General features: G+C 50.8%; 1 protein-coding gene across 4 annotated transcripts in view; it reads right to left on the reverse strand.

Annotated features, from left to right (window-relative positions):
- Positions 1 to 20,725, reverse strand: part of USP47 (ubiquitin specific peptidase 47) — a 1,494,847-nt gene that overhangs the window by 1,292,742 nt on the left and 181,380 nt on the right. For all 4 annotated transcript variants that reach the window (XM_086955947.1, XM_086955945.1, XM_086955948.1 and 1 more), the window contains one exon: positions 11,428 to 11,573. In XM_086955947.1, the coding sequence (XP_086812073.1) occupies positions 11,428 to 11,573 (146 nt within the window). The remainder of the gene's footprint in view (positions 1 to 11,427; positions 11,574 to 20,725) is intronic.

Consider the following 20,725-nt stretch of genomic DNA (forward strand, 5'->3'; position numbering starts at 1 on the left):
TTGTCTGGGGGAGGAGCGTCACCAGTAGTATGAGAATTCGCCCTTTTCCGAGCGTTGGAAACAACCAGGGAGTCCAATGGAAAGTGTCCCTTGATATAGGTGGGATCCGTGGGTGCCGCCTTATATTTCCTGTCGATGCGAGGGTTGACCACCCGCGCCCGGGTGGGCTCTTTGAAAACCTCCGGTGCATGCTTAAGCACCCCTTTAAGCATCGGTAGCGTTTTGACTTGCTTTTCGGCTACCGAGAAGGTGTCGAATAAGAAGTCCGCATCCACGGGGTCTGAGTGCAGCTCGACGTCGTGGTTCGCCGCGGCTCTCTCAATCAAAGCATTGAAGGCCGCCGAGTCCTCTGTCGGGGACGTCTTGGCGGTGAAAAGTTGAGTGTCCTGACCCGACTGCGGGTCATCTGTGTCGCCTCCCCCGGCCCAAGGCACATGCTCCTCCTCCGGATCCGAGTACGCAGGATGGTTGTACTCGGCATCTTCCTCGTCCGCATCGGCCGCGGGGGAATGCGTCGGCGAGTGTTCCAAGGCCTGTGGGGACACAGGTTCCACCAGAGCCGAAGAGTCCGCAGAGTACCTTTTATTCTTGAGCGGGATTTTAAAAGGTTCCAACGCCGGCTCCGACGTGATCTTTCGTTTGAGGAGCGACAGTTTCCCGGTGTTGGCGTCGATAATGACCTCACGACGCTCTTCTACCGCAAGCGGCTGGAACCGAAGCTTCGATACCACCAAGGCAGCCTTCGGCGTTAACACCTCCCCTGAATGTCCGCCCTGTTTCGGCGCGAAGGCCTTCGGCGCCGACTTGGGTGGAAGGACGAAACGAATAGGCGTTTTCTCTTTAGTAGGCTTAGGCGTGAGCGTAGGCACTACAGTGTCCTGAGTGGGAACCACCGTGGTCTTTCGGATCCGCTGTAAGGATTCCTCCACTTTCCTTGTCAAGGTTGCCGAGGGTTGCACCTGCTCGAGCGACCCCTCATCTTCGAGAGCCTGATCGCCGGTAGGCTTCTTCTTCGGGGCCGACGCCCCATGCCTAGGCGCGTCGTCGCCCTGATGCTTCTTCGAAACAGTCTTCGGGTCCCCGACCCCTTTCGGTGCCGACGCGGTCGCGTCGGAGACCTTCGCCTTTGGCGTCGACCCCGAGGGCTTCGGGTCGGCCATCTTGGCGTGGCTCTTTGAGTCGGCCATTTTGGATTTCTTGGAAGTTGACGCCTCCAGAACCTTCTTCACCAACGCAACTTTCAGTTTCAGTTTCGCATCCGAGGGTGCGTGACCAGTTGGTTTCACTTTTGTTTTCTTCAACATAAGAGATGGCTTAGAAATGTCCGTGACCGGGCCCGGAGGCGGGGACGTAGGACTGATAGGCAGATCTTGGGTAAGGCCCGAAGGCGATCCCTCGACCTGGGCCGTATGAAGGGGAATAGCCCCTGAGTCCGATTGGGGATGCTCGTCCTCTGAGCTATCTCCCATCGTGGCACAAGCCTGATCGTCGTCCCCTACCTCGTCGGAGACTTCGTCAAGGTCCGCGTCACCCGCGTCGTAGTTTTCCTCTTCGGACGCGGGGCCAGAGTCCGACTCTCGCACGTCGTCTTCTCCCTCGACAGATTCCTGGAAAATGTCATCTGGTGGGGGCGCCGAAGCCGACAATTGAGCCTGGAGCCGATTGGCCCGGCGAATCTTTAAAGTCTTCTTGCTTCGGAACTTCGAACACGCCATGCAGGTGTCTTCGCGGTGATCCGGCGACAAGCAGGTATTGCACACAGGGTGCACGTCAAAGTGTGAATATTTGGAGTGACACAGCGGACACTTTTTGAATGGAGTCCGCTCCATAGCAAAAGTTGTAGTGTAGGCCCGTCCGCGCCGAAGGCACGTGGAAGGGCAGCAAGAGATAGGAGCTGAGAGTCAGAAAGAAACCCGTACGCAACTATACCGACGCCCAGCCTAAAGACCTTTTGGTCTCGAGTAGAAATTGAACAACTATCGGTTCCGACAGAGGGAACCGAAACACATCCGAACCCAATGGCGGAAAAAAACAATCTGGGGATGGAGGCGATGCCCATGCGCACTGTAGTCCAGGGGAGGAGCCACCTATCTCGTGATACTTCGAAGACTCTTCCAGGACAACAATGTGCAATCATCCGGACCCAACACTAGGTGGCGGTCTATGCACAGATATGAATTCAGCAGCCCACATGCCTCGAACAAATAGTATCCCTGGCGCCTCTGTCCCTCCTCTGCATTCGCATGCTCGGGTAGCCTTCTCTAATGGAGGGAATGTTGTTACAGGCATATTACTGGCAAATAAATTTGCGCCCCTTGAGGGCCTAGAAGCATGCGATTGACATAAGGATAGTGGTGTGATACAGCAACCAAAGAATCAACAAGAGGTAGCCTCTACAATAGGCAATCAGCCTCAGGCCCGGAGAACTGACACCATTAGAGTATTAGCCTGGAATATCGCGGGGCACAGGTCTACGAGGAAAAATGAAGACTGGTTTATGATTATTAACCGTTCAGACAGTGTGCCTTCAAGAAACATGGGAAGTTAGTGCTGTGTATTTTGATGGGTTTTGTGCAATTCCTTCCCCCTGCTACTCCTTCCAAGTCAGGCAGAGCTAGAGGAGGCTTACTACCTTTAATAAGAAACACCTTGTGTGTAAGGAAAATTGAGTTGGATGTCCAGTCCTCCTATTACCCTCTCATAGTGTGTAGTGGTTGTGGTGCAGAGGATATGCTCTTAATCCAGTATTACAACAACTATTTTGAAGGCAATATGACAGAGGTAATCGACTCACTTGAAAATGCGATTGATAAAGTAATAACCACCTATCGTAAACCCTTACATATAGTGTGGGTGGGTGATTTTAATGCTCATAGTTGCCCAAAAACAACAACACCGCTATGTGGATCTGTAGACTAAGAAGGGGTTGTGCCCCATCATTTTTTACATAAGCAGTATGGGGATGAATAGAACAGACTCTTGGTCACAAACAATTTGGTAATTCTTAACCCAGTGGACGACCAAACTGGCACTTTGGCAAAAACCTTTGGAAACACAATACATGGTTCAACGCTAGACTAGCTAGTGGTGGTGATCCCTTTTAAGAGGTTTTTTAACCAAATAGGAACCTTTACTCCAATTTTTAGTGATCATGTTGCATTGACCTTTCAAATCCAATGGAAGGGATGCTTTAATAGTACGGTTAGGAATGCCCAAGCACCAAGAATCGCAAGAAGGAATGGCATAGTGTTAAAGCGGGCAAAAATAAATCGAGATATATTATTGTCTAATGTAATTAGGAGTACCCAGAAATATATAATAATGTGTCTTGACTTGCATAGTGACCCGCAAAGCTTATTCCGGGCCTTAGTCTCACTACTGGGTGTGGTGGAAAGCAATTTAAAACCTAAGAATAAACGTTGCATATTAAAAACCCTGCACTGGTTTAATACAGCTTGCACAAAAACCCTCAGTAGTTTACACAAAGCGCTAAAGGAAAGTCCCAAAAATATTGCCCTGGTCAGCTTTCTTCGGGCACAATACAAAAAATGTAGGCGGGAGAGACTTGTGGCTCTAAAAGCGGATGCCTGGGACAGACTACAGCTTGCCTTACTATTAAAAAGCTCCAATTAGTTCAGGGAGATAGTCAACTCACCATTTTTGAGTCAAGATACAGACCCCTCTTTAAGCATAAACGTGGGGGAGGATGCATGGGTGGATCACTATAGAGCTAAATTCGGGTTAGCTGTAGATAGGGTAAACCTTAATGATTACCTCCCAAATTGTGATATGGGTATCCCCATTACCTTGTCAATGTCAGATCAGAAAACGGCCTAATTCAATGCAGTAGTGCAAAGCCTCTGGGCACAGATGTTGCCCCTATTGATTTTTTCGTTGAATACCCGAAACTCTGGATTCCATTCCTGACCAATGTTTTTAATACAGTTGCTGAAGGGGGCACCCCTGCCTCATGGAAAACAACAGTAATCATATCAATATTAAAAAAAGGGGACAAAGCGTTGCCTAAGAATTATAGGCCAATTTTACTTCTAGTTGAAACATGTAAATTAATGGGCCGCTTGTTGTTAAATAGACTGGAGGAATGGGCCGCTGACCAAAACATTTTAATTCCAGTCCAATATGGTTTTAAAAAAGGGATAAGGGCACTGGATCAGTGCCTAAATTTAAATCTAATTGCAGCAAAGTAAATGTTTTTATGGCATTCATGGATATTTCCAATGCGTTTTTTTTTTGCACAATAAATTATGGATTATTTTCAAAGAGATGGGAGTGGATAATAATATCATACTTTTCATCAGACAATTAGACTCCCAGTATACTGCATGTGTTAGGTACGGCAGGCAGGGTGAATGTACAAGATCATTCCCAATCCTCCGGGGGGTTAGGCAAGGTTGCATCTTAGCCCCTCTTTTATTTTCAATGTACACCAATGGTGTGGAATCAGCATTGAGTCTTGAGGTGTCTGATGTACCCAAGGTAAATAAGAAACAGCTACCTATACTGCTGTATGCTGACAACGCCGTACTGGTTGCTAGGACAGGTGATGCTGGTCAAAAATGAATAAATAATGATGTGTCGCACAAGTTACTACTTGTGTAACGATATATCTGTAAGAGACATTAGTTAGTGATAGATTCCTTACCTTAGAATATCCCCAGGCGTCAGACTGGATCCGGAAAGTTTTGCGTAGCAGTACCCTTGCGCGTCAGCAGGCGTCGTCTGCGGCTCCGCGTCCGTCGTCGGCGTCGTGGGCGCCGTGATGACGTCGTCGGAGTACTTAGACGCCGCCTCCGCGTGCTGACGTCAGTTCTTAGCCACAGCTTTTCCGCGCCAGAAGCGCAGAGCCATGACAAAAACCGACACTGGTGCCAATAAACTAGGGCCCTGAAAGGGGAAGACCTTAACCCTAGATATCGGTTCGCAGAACGGGGAGGATGGGTGGGTCGGTAAGGAATCTATCACTAACTAATGTCTCTTACAGATATATCGTTACACAAGTAGTAACTTGTGCATCTGAAAGAGACACGTTAGTGATAGATTCCTTACCTTAGAATAGATACCCCAGCAATACCATCCCCGTGGTGGTGGGTCTGCGAACCAATATTTACACCAGAAAGTCCTGGAGAATGGAGCGGCCAAAGTAGCCATCCCTCCGGACTTGACTGTCCAGGCAGTAGTGCCTAGCAAACGTGTGCAACGAGGCCCACGTAGCTGCCTGGCAAATGTCCTGCAAGGGCACACCTCGGCCCAAGGCAGTTGTAGTGGCCGTGGCTCGAGTGGAATGTTATGTTATGTTAAAAGGGACTTTTATAGCGCAACGGCTACTCCAAAGGAGTGTCCCGGCGCTTAAATGAGCCCGCAGCCCAACAGGTGGTTCCTTCTTAGCCAAGGAGTAACACGCCTGAATGCACATGATAATCCATCGGGAGATGGTCCTCTTGTGCACCGCTTTCCCTTTCTTAGCGCCCGCGTACCCAACAAAGAGTTGATCATCCACCCGGAACTGGCGTGTGCGATCCAGATAGAACGAGAGCGCACGTTTTGGGTCCAGGCGGTGGAGCCTCTCCTCCTCTCTCGAGGGGTGCGGAGGCGGAAAGAAGGTGGGCAATGTGATGGACTGCCCAATGTGAAAGGCCGTGACCACCTTTGGCAAGAAAGAGGGCCTAGTCCTTAAAACAACCTTGTCCGGATGGACTGACAGGAAAGGAGGCTTACAAGAGAGGGCCTGGAGCTCACTCACTCTCCTGGCAGAGGTGATGGCTACCAGGAAGGCAGTCTTCAAAGAAAGAAGGCGAAGCGGACAGTTATGAAGTGGCTCAAAGGGAGCGCACATCAGAAAGGTGAGAACCAGGTTCAAGTCCCACTGAGGCATCACAAAGGGAACAGGAGGAAAGGTATGAGTGATGCCTTTCAGGAATCTGTTAACAATAGGGGACTTGAACAAAGAAGGTTGGTCAGGCAGCCTCAGAAAGGCTGAAAGAGCCGAAAGATAGCCCTTGAGAGTGCCCAGAGCAGAGCCCTGCTGGGCAAGAGAAAGAAGGAAGAGAAGAACCTCAGAGAGAGGGGCATTGAGGGGATCCACAGCCTTTGCTGTGCACCATGCCACAAATCTGTTCCACCTGCAGGCGTATACCGTCTTTGTGGAGGGACGCCTGGCTGCCAGAATGATGTTGCAAACTTCAGGAGGCAAGTCAAATGGCCTCAACTGTCGCCGCTCAATCTCCAAGCATGGAGGTGGAGACTGGACAGGTTCGGGTGGAGGACCGTCCCCTGCTGCTGCGACAGAAGGTCCTCCTGAAGAGGCAGACGAATCGGGGGATCGACTGACATGCTGAGTAGCTCCGGATACCAGTACCTTCGAGCCCAGTCCGGAGCCACAAGGATGACTTGTGCCCGGTCGCGCTTTATCTTCTTCAGCACTCTGGGCAGAAGAGATATAGGCGGAAAGGCGTACAACAGACCGCAGCTCCACTCGCGACGAAAAGCGTCTCCGAGCGAGTGCCGCCTTGGAAATTCCAACGCGCAGAACTGATGACATTGCGCGTTCTCTTCGGTGGCGAATAGATCTAACCAAGGCTCTCCCCATTGCCGAAAGAGGCCTTGCGCCACGTCCGAGTTCAGACGCCATTCGTGATCCATCGAGCACCGACGGCTGAGTTCGTCCGCCCTGGCGTTCAGAGAACCGGCCAGGTGTTGAACCACCAGAGTCACGCCCTGATGTTCCAGCCACTGCCAGAGACGCAGAGCCTCCTGGCAAAGGGTCCTCGACCCCACTCCGCCCTGTTTGTTGCAGTACCACATGGCGGTAGTGTTGTCGGTGAACACTTGCACTGCGCTCCCTCGGACAGACGGGAGGAATGCCTTCAGTGCCAGACGAATCGCCCGCAGCTCCAACAGGTTGATATGGAGCCGGGACTCCGCCGGAGACCAGAGTCCTCTGATCTCTGCCTCTCCCAAGTGGCCTCCTCAGCCCTGGAGGGACGCGTCCGTCACAACTACGTGCTCAGGTTGGGGAAGGGAGAGGGATCTGCCGTTGACCCAATCGCGGTCCGTGAGCCACCATTGCAGCTGTCTCGCAGTGCCCTCCGAGATCAGGACATGGCTGGACAGGTCGCCCTGGTGCTGGGCCCACTGAAACTTCAGGTCCCACTGCAGAGCCCGCATCCGCCACCGTGCGTGATGCACCAGAAGGATGCAGGAGGCCATCAGCCCCAGAAGCCGCAGCGTCAACCTGACCGAAACCCGGGATAACGGCCGAAAGACCGGAATCAGAGCCTGTATATCCCGGACCCGCTGCTCGGGCGGGTAAACCCGAAACTGCGCCGAGTCGAGAACCGCTCCGATGAAGAGGAGCTTCTGAGAGGGGCACAGGTGTGACTTCGGCACATTGATGGAAAACCCCAGCCGGTGCAGGAGATCCGCCGTAGTCTGGAGGTGGCTGACGACTGCCTGGGACGAGCCCGCCTTCAACAACCAGTCATCGAGGTAGGGGAAGACTGAGACCCCTAACCTGCGCAGATGAGCTGCGACCACCGCCATCACTTTCGTGAACACCCGTGGGGCGCTGGTAAGGCCAAAGGGGAGCACGGTAAACTAAAAGTGCTCGAGGCCTACCGTGAACCGCAGGTAACGCCGGTGGGCTGGCAGGACGGGGATGTGGAAATATGCGTCCTGCAAGTCCAACGCTACCATCCAGTCTCCCGGGTCTAGGGCAGCCAAGACCTGAGCCAGTGTCAGCAGTTTGAACTTCTCCTTCCGGAGGAAGCCGTTCCTCAGATCTAAGATAGGGCGTAGGCCCCTTTGCCCTTCTTGGGTACCAGGAAGTAGTGGGAGTAGCAACCACGTCCTACTTCTGGCCCAGGAACGCGCTCGATGGCCCCCTTGGCCATGAGGGCCGAAACTTCCTCCTGCAGGAGCCGCAAGTGATCCCCCGATACGCGGTGGTGTTGCGGTGGCATGGCTTGAGGGGTCGCCTCGAAGGGGAGGGAGTAGCCCCTTCGGACGATCTGCAGCACCCACCTGTCCGAAGTGACAGTGCGCCAGTGAGAGTGGTGATGGCGAACCCTGCCTCCCACTGGCGTCACATGGGCCGAAAAGCACGGACTAGGAGGGTTTGGAGGCGGATGCTGCGGGGGCAGGTGTGGACTGGCTCCGCTTATTTCCCCGACCGCCTCCGCGACGGTTACCACGGCCGCCACCGCGCTGGACGACAGTTTGCGGCGAGTGGCTGGCGGCACGTGTGGGGACGCCCCTTCCTTGGCCACGAAAGGAGCGAAAGGCACCCATTTGCTGGCGCGGGGCCGACAGGCCCATGGACTTGGCCGTAGCCCCGGAGTCCTTAAAGCGCTCAAGCGCGTGGTCTGCCTTGTCGCCAAAGAGGCGACGGCCATCGAACGGCATGTCCATGAGTGTAGTCTGGACATCAGCCGAGAAGTTGGCGGATCTCAGCCAGGCGTGGCGTCGAATCGCCACCGTCGTAGCCATCGCTCTGCCCAGCGAGTCAGTTGTATCCAGTCCGCACCTGATCGAATACTTCGCTGCGTCCCGGCCCTCCACTAGGACTTGGCCGAGTTTGGCCCGTACCTCCAACGGACACTCTGGCAGCAATTCCGGCCCCGTTTTTATATAGAATGGGTGTAACGGCCCAAGAGGCATGCGGTGTTGGAAGACCGCAGTCCTAAGCTAAGGGACGAGAACACCTTTTTGCCAAAGGCCTCGTACCTCTTGGATTCCCGATCAGGGGGAGCCGACGGGAAGGCGGTCTGGGAGTTAGAGGCCTGGATAACCAGACTCTCGGGGTGGGGTGGGTGGACAGGAAACATGGGTCACCCGGAGCCGGGCGGTGGCGTCTGGCCACGTTCCTATCTACAGGCGAACCTGTAGCGGGCCTGGACCAAGTGCCCAAAAGAACGTCCGACAAGGCCTCATTAAACGGCAGCAGAGGCTCCACGGAGCATGACTACGGCTTAAGGACCTCAGTGAGGAGGTTATTCCTCACGGCTGCGACGGGGAGCTCATGGCCCAATGTCTTAGCAGCCCTCATCAACACCACACCATATGTCGCGCCCTCCTCCGAAGCCACGGTAGGAAGAGAGACGAATCCAGTGTCTGGAGAGGTGTCCAGGCCACTGGCCTCCCCAAGGTCTCCTGTCCAGTCCATGGTAGACTGACATTCCCTTGTCAGAGGGTCCTCAGACCCCTCCCAATCCTCCTCTTCCCCCATCTCCTGAGACTCAGGGTCGTAAGTGAATGAGGACGGTTCATAGGGATGGAACCCCCCGAACGGCGTCGAGATCGGCGCCGACAGGCGCCGTCCCGACGCCGGAACCGATAGAGAGGAGGCATCGGGGACGGCGTCGGCCGAGGCGGACGCCGGTGGGGACACCACACGGACCGACCCCGGGGGGGTCGTAAGGTCCACCGGGGACGATCCAGCGCCCGACGAGGGCCGAACGGCGCCCTGCGGCATCGGGCCCAAAGGCACCGACGACGCCGGGACCGCTGTACCCTGCGGCGCCGAGCCCGAGGGCAGCGGCGGCGTCGGGATTGTGTGGCCCTGCGGCACCGGCGCCAAAGACGCCGGCGGCGTCGAGGCCGAAGCAATAGACGGCGTCGGGGTCGCAGCACCCGACCCACTAGGGCCCCCAGACGGGTTCGCTGGGCCCGAAGGCGACGCGGAACCCGTCGGAGGAGAAAGGGACCTCATGGCCATGAGGAAGCGCTCTATCTCCTCCGGCGTCGCGTTCAGCCCAGGGACCGGGGGGTATGGAGCCGAACGCGGCGCCCGCGACTCCCGAGGAGCTGCGTGGGCGGTGTCACCCGAACCCCCGGCCGCATCGCGCGAGCGTCGGGGGGGGAGTCGGAAGAGCGATGATGTCTCTTCGACTTCTTATGCTTCTTACCTGACGACTTGGACCCGGAGATGTGGGACCGGGACCGGGACCTCACACGGCGCGGGGCCGACTGGCGGATCTCGAGTCGCCTGCGGGACCGCTCCCGCCTGGCCTTCCTCGAGAGGGCCCGACAGTCGGAGCAGGCCTCGTCGTCATGGTCGACGCCCAAACACGTCAGGCACAGGCGGTGCGGATCCGTAACCGACATGAGGCGGTCGCACTCGTCGCAATGCTTGAAGCCGGGCATCCCTAACGGCACCGTCGGAGTCGTGAAGACTTCGAAATAGATCAAAAGATCCAAAAAGTTAGTCAAAAAATGACTAGGGAACTGCTCTTTCCAGATCTGCGCTGGCTGGCGCGGAAAAAAGAAGAACTGACGTCAGCACGCGGAGGCGGCGTCTAAGTACTCAGACGACGTCATCACGGCGCCCACGACGCCGACGACGGACGCGGAGCCGCAGACGACGCCTGCCGACACGCAAGGGTACTGCTACGCAAAACTTTCCGGATCCAGTCTGACGCCTGGGGATATTCTAAGGTAAGGAATCTATCACTAACGTGTCTCTTTCAGATATATATGGCAGCACTAGATCTACAAGTTAATGAATCAAAAACATTTGTCCTTATAGCAGAGAAACAGCCAAAAATATTACCATCATTTTTTATAGCTACACGGAAAAATGAAATAACTAAGTCTTTTTTTGTATTTGGGGGTACTTTTTAATAGCGAAGGGACTTGGACAAATAGGATTAAGAACAGATGTAACGCACTAGAAAAAAACACCATGACCATACGTTCATTCATAAAAAAACTGGGCATAAATCCACTGGAACCAATCAAAAACATTTATGGCGCCAAAGCTTTTGCTTCAGCCACATATGGAGCAGGGATTTGGGGCATATCTAAAAAAGAGCTATTACAACAGAAAGAAGATAGTTTCTTTGAAAAGCTATTTTCTCTCCAGAAAGGTTGGACAAATTACATCATGAATCAAAGGCTACATGTCCCATTTATATCTGTTCTGGTTTTTATAGCTCTGGTCCTACTCTGGCACTTAATCTGGACCAGAGATGCAGTGGCACTCACTCAAAACATTATCAGAGATTGCTTATCCCTTGTCTACGCTCTTCAGGCTCCCTGGTTGCATTATGTAAAGCTTACACTGATTAAGCTGGGCTAAGAGACCCTATTTACAGATCCTCTTACCTGTTTGGGCACCTCAAAAGGGGAAATTAAATCAAGTTCTAAAGAGTATAGGGAGAAAGAAAGATATGCCTCAAACTGTAACAAAACTATGGTGGCATTGTATTTGGTCCTTCCTTCTGTCCCTAGGGAAGCAAACTCATTTTTGACAACTGTTGTATCTTACCTCAAAGTGAAATGTTATCTTCTGAAGTGTAATAACTCACTATAAAGATTGCATGGTGTAAATAAATAAGAAAATCTGTGTCACAGAGATAATAAAAGAGGAAGCGTATACAAAGAAAGCAACACTGTTGGACTAAATATTACCTTCACTACTATCCCAACCAAAGCTGCGAGTAACATCTGTGGTTTCTATAGCTCTTTTCTTGCTAGTCTGCAGTAAGACAAACAATCTCTGTAGCTGATAGGGAATGCTGGTCACCGGATCTTCCTCAGAATCCTCAAACTCCCATCTGTTGCAAACAAATAAAATACATCTATACTGATAGTTTAAAACATACCATAGAGCAAATACATGTATGTTAAGAATATAGCAAATATAGTTTAATATCTCCTTTACATGTAACAACGGAAAACAAAAAATACACAAAAGCATTACATGAGAAAAGGAGCTATGGAGATGATAACGGGGCAGCATTTTATTGCATTGTATGCAGATGACCTCCGGATATTTTTACGTTACACGGCGGGCGAACTGCGCAGAGCGTGCAACATGCTGGCCCGATTTGGTACTGTATCTGGCCTTCAGGTCAATTGGCAATAATCCAGCTTATACCCAATGGCTCCGGATTGTTCCCCCCAGACCCCTATCCCTCCCGCTGCTTGTTTAGGAACACTACAGGTGGGAACCTAACTGCCTACAGTACCTTGGAGTTAAAATATATCATGGAGCGATAGACTTATTGGAAAACAATGTGGGTAAGGCGGTGAGGTCAGCGAAAATAGCGATGGACTTCTGGGGCACGCTTCCGCCGTCCATGGTTGGGAGGGCAGCAGTCCTGAAAATGGTAACATTACCACGCCTACTATACTACTTCGGGACTCTCCTGGTGCGGATCCCGCGAGCGATGTTCATAGAGCTTGACTCAATGGTCACATCATTTATTTTTGGGTGCAGGAAGAAGGAGAGTGGCGTTGGCCTCATTGCACCGCCCCACACCGGAGGGTGGGCTAGCAGTGCCTGACTTCGAGTTACTATTTAGCTGCACAACTATACTGGCTGATCCAATGGTTGGCAGCGGATCGTAACCCGGACAGGGAACATTGCCCAACTGCACCAGACACTGAGACTTCGGTGAAAATCCTTCTGCGAGTGCGTCGGACTACGTCCGAGGACACAACCTCAACCAGGGAGGTGGTGCCTGCTGGGCCAGATACTTGAGGAAGGTGGGCGCTGCAACTCCCTATTCCCCCGACATACCAGTCACAATGCTACGCTATCTTCCGCAGGGTGATTCAGAAAAGGGGGTGGTGATGAACAGAGTGTCTGAATTAAGCAGACCACTCTTACCCAGTCCAAAGATCAGGGCTTGATCCATTACCGTTTTTTAGCTCACTGCACCATCCCAGCTCAGAACTTGGCTATATGCAAATTAGTCTGACCCTGGCCCAGTGCATCATGGGAACAGGGCAGACCAAACTACCAAGCCAATTCTTATACTGGGAAGGAAACAAGCTACCGGGGACCGGTTTCTGGCATTTCAGCCGTCTTCGGCTGTGAGCTAAATAAAGGTGATGGATCAAGCCCTGATCTTTGGACTGGGTAAGAGGGGTCTGCTTAATTCAGACACTCTGTTCAGCACCACCCCCTTTTCTGAATCGTTTTTGGCCACTATAGGTGTGGCAGGGTATACTCAGACATGAGTCCCTTGCTCACTGCACCATCAGGATTCAAGCAAGCCGGGCCGACGACGGCTGAAATGCCAGAAACCGGTCCCCGGAAGCTTGTTTCCTTTCTGGTGAAGAATTGGCTTGGTAGTTTAGTCTGCCCTGTTCCCATGATGCACTGGGCCAGGGACAGACTGATTTGCATATAGCCAGGTTCTGAGCTGGGATGGTGCAGTGAGCTAAATAACGGTGATGGATCAAGCCCTGATCTTTGGACTGGGTAAGAGTGGTCTGCTTAATTCAGACACTCTGTTCATCACCACCCCCTTTTCTGAATCGTTTTTGGCCACTATAGGTGTGGCAGGGTATACTCAGACATGAGTCCCTTGCTCACTGCACCATCAGGATTCAAGCAAGCCGGGCCGACGACGGCTGAAATGCCAGAAACCGGTCCCCGGAAGCTGGTTTCCTTTCTGGTGAAGAATTGGCTTGGTAGTTTAGTCTGCCCTGTTCCCATGATGCACTGGGCCAGGGACAGACTGATTTGCATATAGCCAGGTTCTGAGCTGGGATGGTGCAGTGAGCTAAATAACGGTGATGGATCAAGCCCTGATCTTTGGACTGGGTAAGAGTGGTCTGCTTAATTCAGACACTCTGTTCATCACCACCCCCTTTTCTGAATCATCTTCCACAGGGTGGGCAGGACTGGAGGACTTGGTTGAGGCAGGACTAAGAGAGATGGGAGACCTATACCGTGACTCCACGCGGCTTCCATTTGAAGACCTGCAAATTGCGTATAACTTACCCGGGGGTCACTTCCTGAAGCATGGGGCCCTAACTAGCAGGATTAGGATGAATTAGAAGGGTGGGGGTGTGGAGCGGCGAGCACTGGCGGGATGCAGGTATGTTGTGCTGTAAGCAGGAAGAATTAAGACGGTGGCCTGCCTCTATAAGGGAATACGGAGGAATATGCAAAAGCCGTTAGAACGCTTGCGATTACAGTGGGAAGAAGACCTGGGTAAACAGATACCAGAGAGAGAGAGTGGGATAAAATCCTAGAACGTACACCGAAAGAGTCTAGAAATGCACAATTTAAATTAATTAACTACTACGTGCTGCACAGAGCATATCTAATACCGGCCCGCATTAGGAGGCATTTTGGTGTGGAATCGGCGGCTTGACCGAGATGCGTGGAAAGAGAAGCGCACATACTCCATATGTTCTGGAACTGCCCACTATTGCAAGCCTTTGGGGGGGTGGGAGGGGGAGTGCGGCAGGTGATGGGCGACCTTGCTGACAAAGAGCTTCCACAAACCCCAAAGAACTTCCTCTTTGGGTGGTTTCCCCATACAGCCATAAATAAAGTGACAGGAAAGTGCCGGGAGGGCCGCGGATCACCACATGGAAAAAAGAGCTCGAGAGGTGGGTGGGAGCAGAAGGCAGATTGCTACTCAGAGAGGCAGCCGGGGTTTAGGCAAGATGGAGAGGGCCTGAGCCTGGGAAAGCTCAGTATGTGAAATGGTGGCGAATGAGCAGGCCAACATTAGTGGGGTGGGCACTCCTAGGGTGGCAGAGCCAGAACCAGAAGATAGACAAGAGGGACAATCAGCCTAAAACAGTCAGGTATAGAATTGTAATGCACGGTCTCTGGGAGTCTCGGGCACAAGAACCCGGTAGCATCTAGACAACACCACCTGTTTACCAAAGCGCAACTCAAGAGGGGAGGGGGCGGGGGGTTAGTTTTGTTTTTGCGGGAATGTTGATGAAAATACACCAGAGAATGTCAATGGCACATTATGTACGCTGGACGCTAGATTTGACCCTCCGAATGCAGGTGTATGTCGACACTGTAAATGCCAATAAAATATGGTTAAAAAAACATTTTTAAAAGGGAAAAGGAGCAGAAGGGAAAATTCAGACAAATACAACCGCTTCTGGAGTCTTGCTTCAGTGATGTTGCAACGCATGTTTTAATTATTTTTTACTGTACTGCAATGTGCTAACTTGTGCAGGTGGTGCACTTTGGTGAATTACACCAGGGGTGGATGCGTTCGGGATGGCAAGAAGTACAGCATGTTTATTCCATTGCATGTTTAAAAATGTTCGGTGGTGTGTTGGACACATGCATGAATCCAAGGACGGAAGCAATGTCTCTCCTGGTGAGATAAACAGGGTGTACTTTCACTTTAACCACCAAACTGTGCTGTGGATTTTGACAGTGCACTAGCCTTAGTGGGAAATACAAATATTGGAAAAATATGTTTAAGGCATAGGCTGAATACTTATTAGCATATGACAACCACTATGGTGCCAATTGAACCATCTCTTAGACAGCAATTGATCACAGTAATACTCTCATATTTGAAGGTAAACTTTCCTAAACAAATTAAATTAGAAAAGAATACCCAGCCCTTCCCTGACGCGGTGGGTATTTTGAGTTATGCCAATTCACTCTTTGGTTGGAGCTTGTCTGCCACCACAAAATATCCTGAGCCATCTCCTGCAAGATCTGGATGAAGTCCGAGAGGCATTCATGATGCTGACCTCACTGGGCTCTGAGGTTCCACTGCAGGACCCGCATATGCCACCTGGTATTCAGGATGAGAAGGGTGGATGAGACCAGCAGACCTAGAAACCTCAGGCATCCTCAACGAGACCCAGGAGTATCCCTAAACATCTGGTCCATTTCTTGAACATCCTTGACTGGCTACAGAGGAAAGGCTCTGAAAGCGTCCAGAATTGCTCCAGTGAATGGAAGCATATATGTTGAGTTGAGGTGGGATTCCGGCTTGTTGATGGTAAAACCCAATGATACCAGCAGTCGTCTGGACGTGGTCGACAACTGACTGCAGCAAGCCTGTCTTTAGCAGGCAGTCATCAAGGTATCAGAATAAATGACCCCACAACGTCTGAAGATTTTTTTAAATGCTGAAGGGACAAAGATATGGTTGAAGGGGAACAAGGTAGTATGAAAGTGTTCCAGGCGTACCCTGAAAAGCAGGCAACACCTGGTGGACTGCAGGACCGGTGTATGGAAATATCCATCCTGCAAGTCCAAACATGCCATCCAGTATCCTGGGTTCTGAACCAGTCCTTCCTCAGAAGGCGTCCAGCGGGTGGAGGACTAAAACAGGCCTAAGGTCTCCATCCTTTTTCAGAACAAGGAGGAATTGAAGTAGCACCCTTATCATCTCTCGGAGTATTTCATGCATTCAGTGACACCTTAGGACAACCAAAAGTTGACTTCCTGCTACAGAATTACTGAAAATTCCTCCGAAACTCTCTCGTATGGGAGGAAGGTGGAGAGTGGAGAAAAGGATGAGCAGGACATAGCCTCTTTGAATAATCTGTTAGACCTCTCTGTCCAATGTGATTATTCGCCAGAAGGGGGGAAAATGCTGTATTCTCTGCCTCCAACTGGACAGGAATGTGCCGGAGAGAGCCAACTAAAGCGGCCTGGTAGCCACAGCAGCAGAAAAGGAAGCACTAGAGGATTACTGTACCTGCTGGATTGAATGGTTTCTAAGGGTTCCACATCCCTGGGCTCAAAAGAACTTAGTTGGTTGCAGTAATACAGGTTGGGAGTAATGCAGTTTATAAATCATCTCCCTGGAATGGTCTCTGAATTTCCTTTACTACTGGAGAAACTGCTTAGCTGGCATCAATAGCCCAAAGGATCATGCTATGGTGAACTATCCTTGAATCTTTCTAGTGAGAAATCAGCCTTTACTCCAAATAGCCTCCAGCTGTTCAAAGCCATTAAGGACAGTTGAACGTCTCCCCAAAACCTAGTTCGTCACATCCAGGTGAGTCTCCTTGGGGTCATGGTTGCGCTCCAGGCAAAAGAGGCACACGCAGTGCGGATCCGTCCTCAACATTAGTCAGTTACAGGAACCACATGCTTTGAAGCCGGGCATCCCTCGTGCATCAGTAGTCAATGGACTAAAAAAAAAAAAAAAAAAAAAAAAAGAAGAAGTCGACAAAAGTCAAGAAATAAAATCATTCAGAAAGTGACTGGAGGTACCGCTCTTCCCGGATCAGCGCTGGCTGGCGCGGAAAAATAAAGAAGTAACATCAACGCACGAGGGCTGCGTTTAAGTAGCTGCTGCGGCGTCATCCCAGCGACACAACGCCAACGGCAAACGCGGAGCTGACCAACGCCACATTCCGACGCACAGAGGTACTGCTGACAAAAAACTTTCCAGATCCAATCTGAAGCCTGGGGGTAATTCTAAGGTAAGGAATCTATAACTAACTAGTTTCTTTCAGATGTGCCTATACTACAGGAAAGTTTAGATGGACCCCTGCACCTCTCTTGGCACAAGACATCCCAATAAACCACCTTCTTGTAATCCACTTTGTGTGTTCAGCACACTATTCTTGCCATTTAGCGCTTGTTAATTCAGCGTGCACTGCTAACACATAGCACATTCATGAGCCTTGCTGTCAGATCCTCAGGAAGGGAGAGAGACAGGCCCTGGGGTTATACAGCTCCAGTTTTACTGGCAGAAGCGGTATGGGCTGCACTTCACACAGACGATAGAGTTAACTCTGGTGCGTGGATTGAGGTTCATGAATTGCCCAGGGTGTTTCAGGGCAGGGGAGGGCGCAGTACCTCATAAGTGTTCCAGTGCTGCGGCTGCAACCACACCTGATTGAGTATCAGTAAGGACTCGGAGGAGTTTTGTCTGCAGGTCAGATTTGATTCGCCTTTGGCAGGTGGTGGGGGGCTTTTCCCTCATTTTGAGTTTTAATCCCAGAGAGGAGGCCTGCCTGTCACACTTTTTATGCGCTGGATCAAGATTGTGTGGTCTGGGCAAATTACTTAATATTCCCTTGGCTACAAAAATGAATGTGTTGTTCTGTAATGTAACTGCTGTTCATATTAAGCGACAATACATTCAGGTAGAGTTCACGCTATATAAAACTGCAAAAAACAAAAGCCTGTCAATAGTAATAGTTGATTGCCTTTTACTTGTCTTGAGGGGCACATGGTATTAGGAACTGAAGACCCAATATGAGCTACTATAAGGCAAAGCCTAAATGATGGGTCTGGTGCCTTTTTAAGTCACTTTCCGTGTGCACTTGCCCTGCACTGCACACATTTCCAGGCCAGTCTAGATGGTGCTTAAATCAAAATATCTCTCCCTCACTAAAATCTTCTGAGATCTGTGCTATTATCCGTGATAACGCATTTGTGAAGCAGCTTTCTGACAGAACTAAACAAGAGGTGCAGCGCACTAAGAAGCGTGCTTGTTTTTGTTAGGCACGGGGAGATTGAATGATATGTCCAGAATCACAGGATGATGAGCGTTATTGTCGAGGCTCGAACACGGTTCCCCAGATTTGAGCTCCACCGCCCTAGCTTGTTAGGCCACATCCTCTCCCCAGTGGGCCCTTAACAACCCTGGGCCCCGGTGTCACTGCATTCGCTGTACCATTGATAGCGACGTCACTGTCAGCAAAGCATAAAAACATTTCTCAGAAGAACGTTGTTATTGCCCTTTTTTTTATTGTTTTTTTTACTTTTGAAACAATACAGCAATTAGGAAAAGTCTGTATAGGATTATTGCATCAGATATTGAAACATTATGGCGGGTCTCTCGCAATTACATTCAGTTCGAAGTCACAGGTATAAAACATGACCTTGTGAACACAGCACTTCATCAATTATACTCCCAAGTAGATACCTTTAGTCAAGTTCCTCATCATCCCCAGAAGTGCTCGGTAGTTCGCAGATATTCCCCCTGTACGTGTTCCACTCACCCCATATCTTACCCCATTTGCTTGGGCAGCCACGATGAATATACACAGCCTTCTCCGCTACCATTGCCCCATCCATATCTTTATACCACTGATGTAATGTCGGTGACACTGCAGAGCCCCACAGCCTGGCGATATTACGTTTTGCTATCAGCATGCCCAACATCACCCAGTCCAGCTGTTGGTGGTTTAGGTCATTTGGTTCCCACACATTTAGTAAGCATCGCCGAGGCTCCGGCAGCAAGGAGATGCCTATTGTTTGAGAAATCGTACGCATCACTGCCGTCCAGTACGTTGATATGGACCTACATTCCGAAATGGTGTGGAAAAATTTCCCTTCTTCCCCGCAACCACGTAGGCAGAACTTATGCATAGCTCTTCCTATCTTGTGTAGGAGTGGTCTGGTGTAATACGTGCGGTGTACTATTTTGAGTTGCACCAGTTTCAATCTAGAGGGGATCGCCGCTTCACGGGGAGAGGCGAGAGCCTCCTGCCATTCAGAGTCGTCAAGTGGGCCTACCTCCTCAGACCTGTTTTGTTTCAGTGTGGTGGTAACGTCCGGGAGGTTATTAACGAGCTACCTGTATGTGAGGGAAGTGGCTCTGTTCTGCATGTGTTGGGTCAAGAGTCTATCCTCGAGAGGAGTGGATTCCTCCAGGATGGTGCCAGCTGGTATAGCAGATTGTAACGCATGTTTAACTTGTAGGTATCTAAATCTCTCCGTCTGTGACATTTCATAGTGTGTTTGCAGATGGGTAAAGTCTACCACCCTATCCTTCTTCCATAAGTCTCCCACCACCAAAATACCAATGTTATCCCAGGCCTGGAACCCCTTACTATTTCGGAGGAGGCCCAACCTACTAGAGTCCCATAGTGGTGTCATTTGGGTGATGGTCTTAAAGCATTTTAGTCGCCTGTTGGCCCGGTACCAAAGCTGCACGGAGTGTAGCGTTGAGCCTATCAAGTCTGAGGGTGGGCGGGGGCTGTATAAATTACCCAGCAGTCCCCTACCATCCAGAGAGTGTTTGTCAGCAAGGTATGTTGGTTCAGTTTGCGGGGCATGTAACCAAAAAGTAATCTGCTTCAGATGTGCCGCCCAGTAGTAGAGTTCTATATTCGGAAGTGCAATTCCCCCATCGTACCAACTTCTAGTCAAATTGTCTTGTGCAATCCGGGGCGTCCCTCCACCCCACAGCAGGTGGGATACTGTCGATGCTATAGTTTTGAAATACCGTGCCGGGACCAAGGAGGGGGTATTTTCGAGAACGTAAAGGAAGCGGAGGAGAGCCATCATTTTATAGAGTGCTGCCTTTCTTAGAAGCGTGAGAGGGAGAGTCTGTCACACCTTTACATCACGTTTGAAACGCTCCAAATGGGGGCTGAGATTTAGACTGTAGAATTCGTCGGGGTCTGACGTTATGAAGATACCTAGATATCTGAATGCAGCTGTAGTAGCCCTTAGGGGGCAGGTCAATGGCAGAATAGGCGGCGGGCCAGAAATGATAAACAAGATGGATTTAGTCCAGTTGATCTTATAACCCGATACTCTGCCAAACTTTTCACACACATTCAGTAATTCAAGAATAGGTTCTCTCGGGGAGGTGAGATAAAGAAGGATATCGCCTGCATATAGGGATATACGATCCTCCCATACGTCAGTCCACCGGAGCCCCTTGATGGAGGGTTCCCATCTATTCCAGATCGCCAGCGGTTCCAGGATCAGCGCGAACAGCAACGGAGAAAGTGAGCACCCTTGTCTAGTGCCTCGGCCAAGTGGGAAGTCGCGTGAGATGTGTCCGTTTGCGACAACATGTGATAGTGGCTTAGTGTATAGCAAACGAACTGTGTTGACAGGGTTTTTGGCCCTAGTGGTCAGTAGTATAGACTTTAATCTTTCTCACATCTAGGATATGTATTCCTAGCTTATGTTGGCCCTTTTAAGCCCTTTTTCCAGACCTAGAAGAGGATAGCTGCTTAATATGATGATATATCCCTTATTCTTGACTCTAATCTG

This window comes from Lissotriton vulgaris, chromosome 2_1, assembly GCF_964263255.1.
Source record: "Lissotriton vulgaris chromosome 2_1, aLisVul1.2, whole genome shotgun sequence".
NCBI lineage: Eukaryota > Metazoa > Chordata > Amphibia > Caudata > Salamandridae > Lissotriton > Lissotriton vulgaris.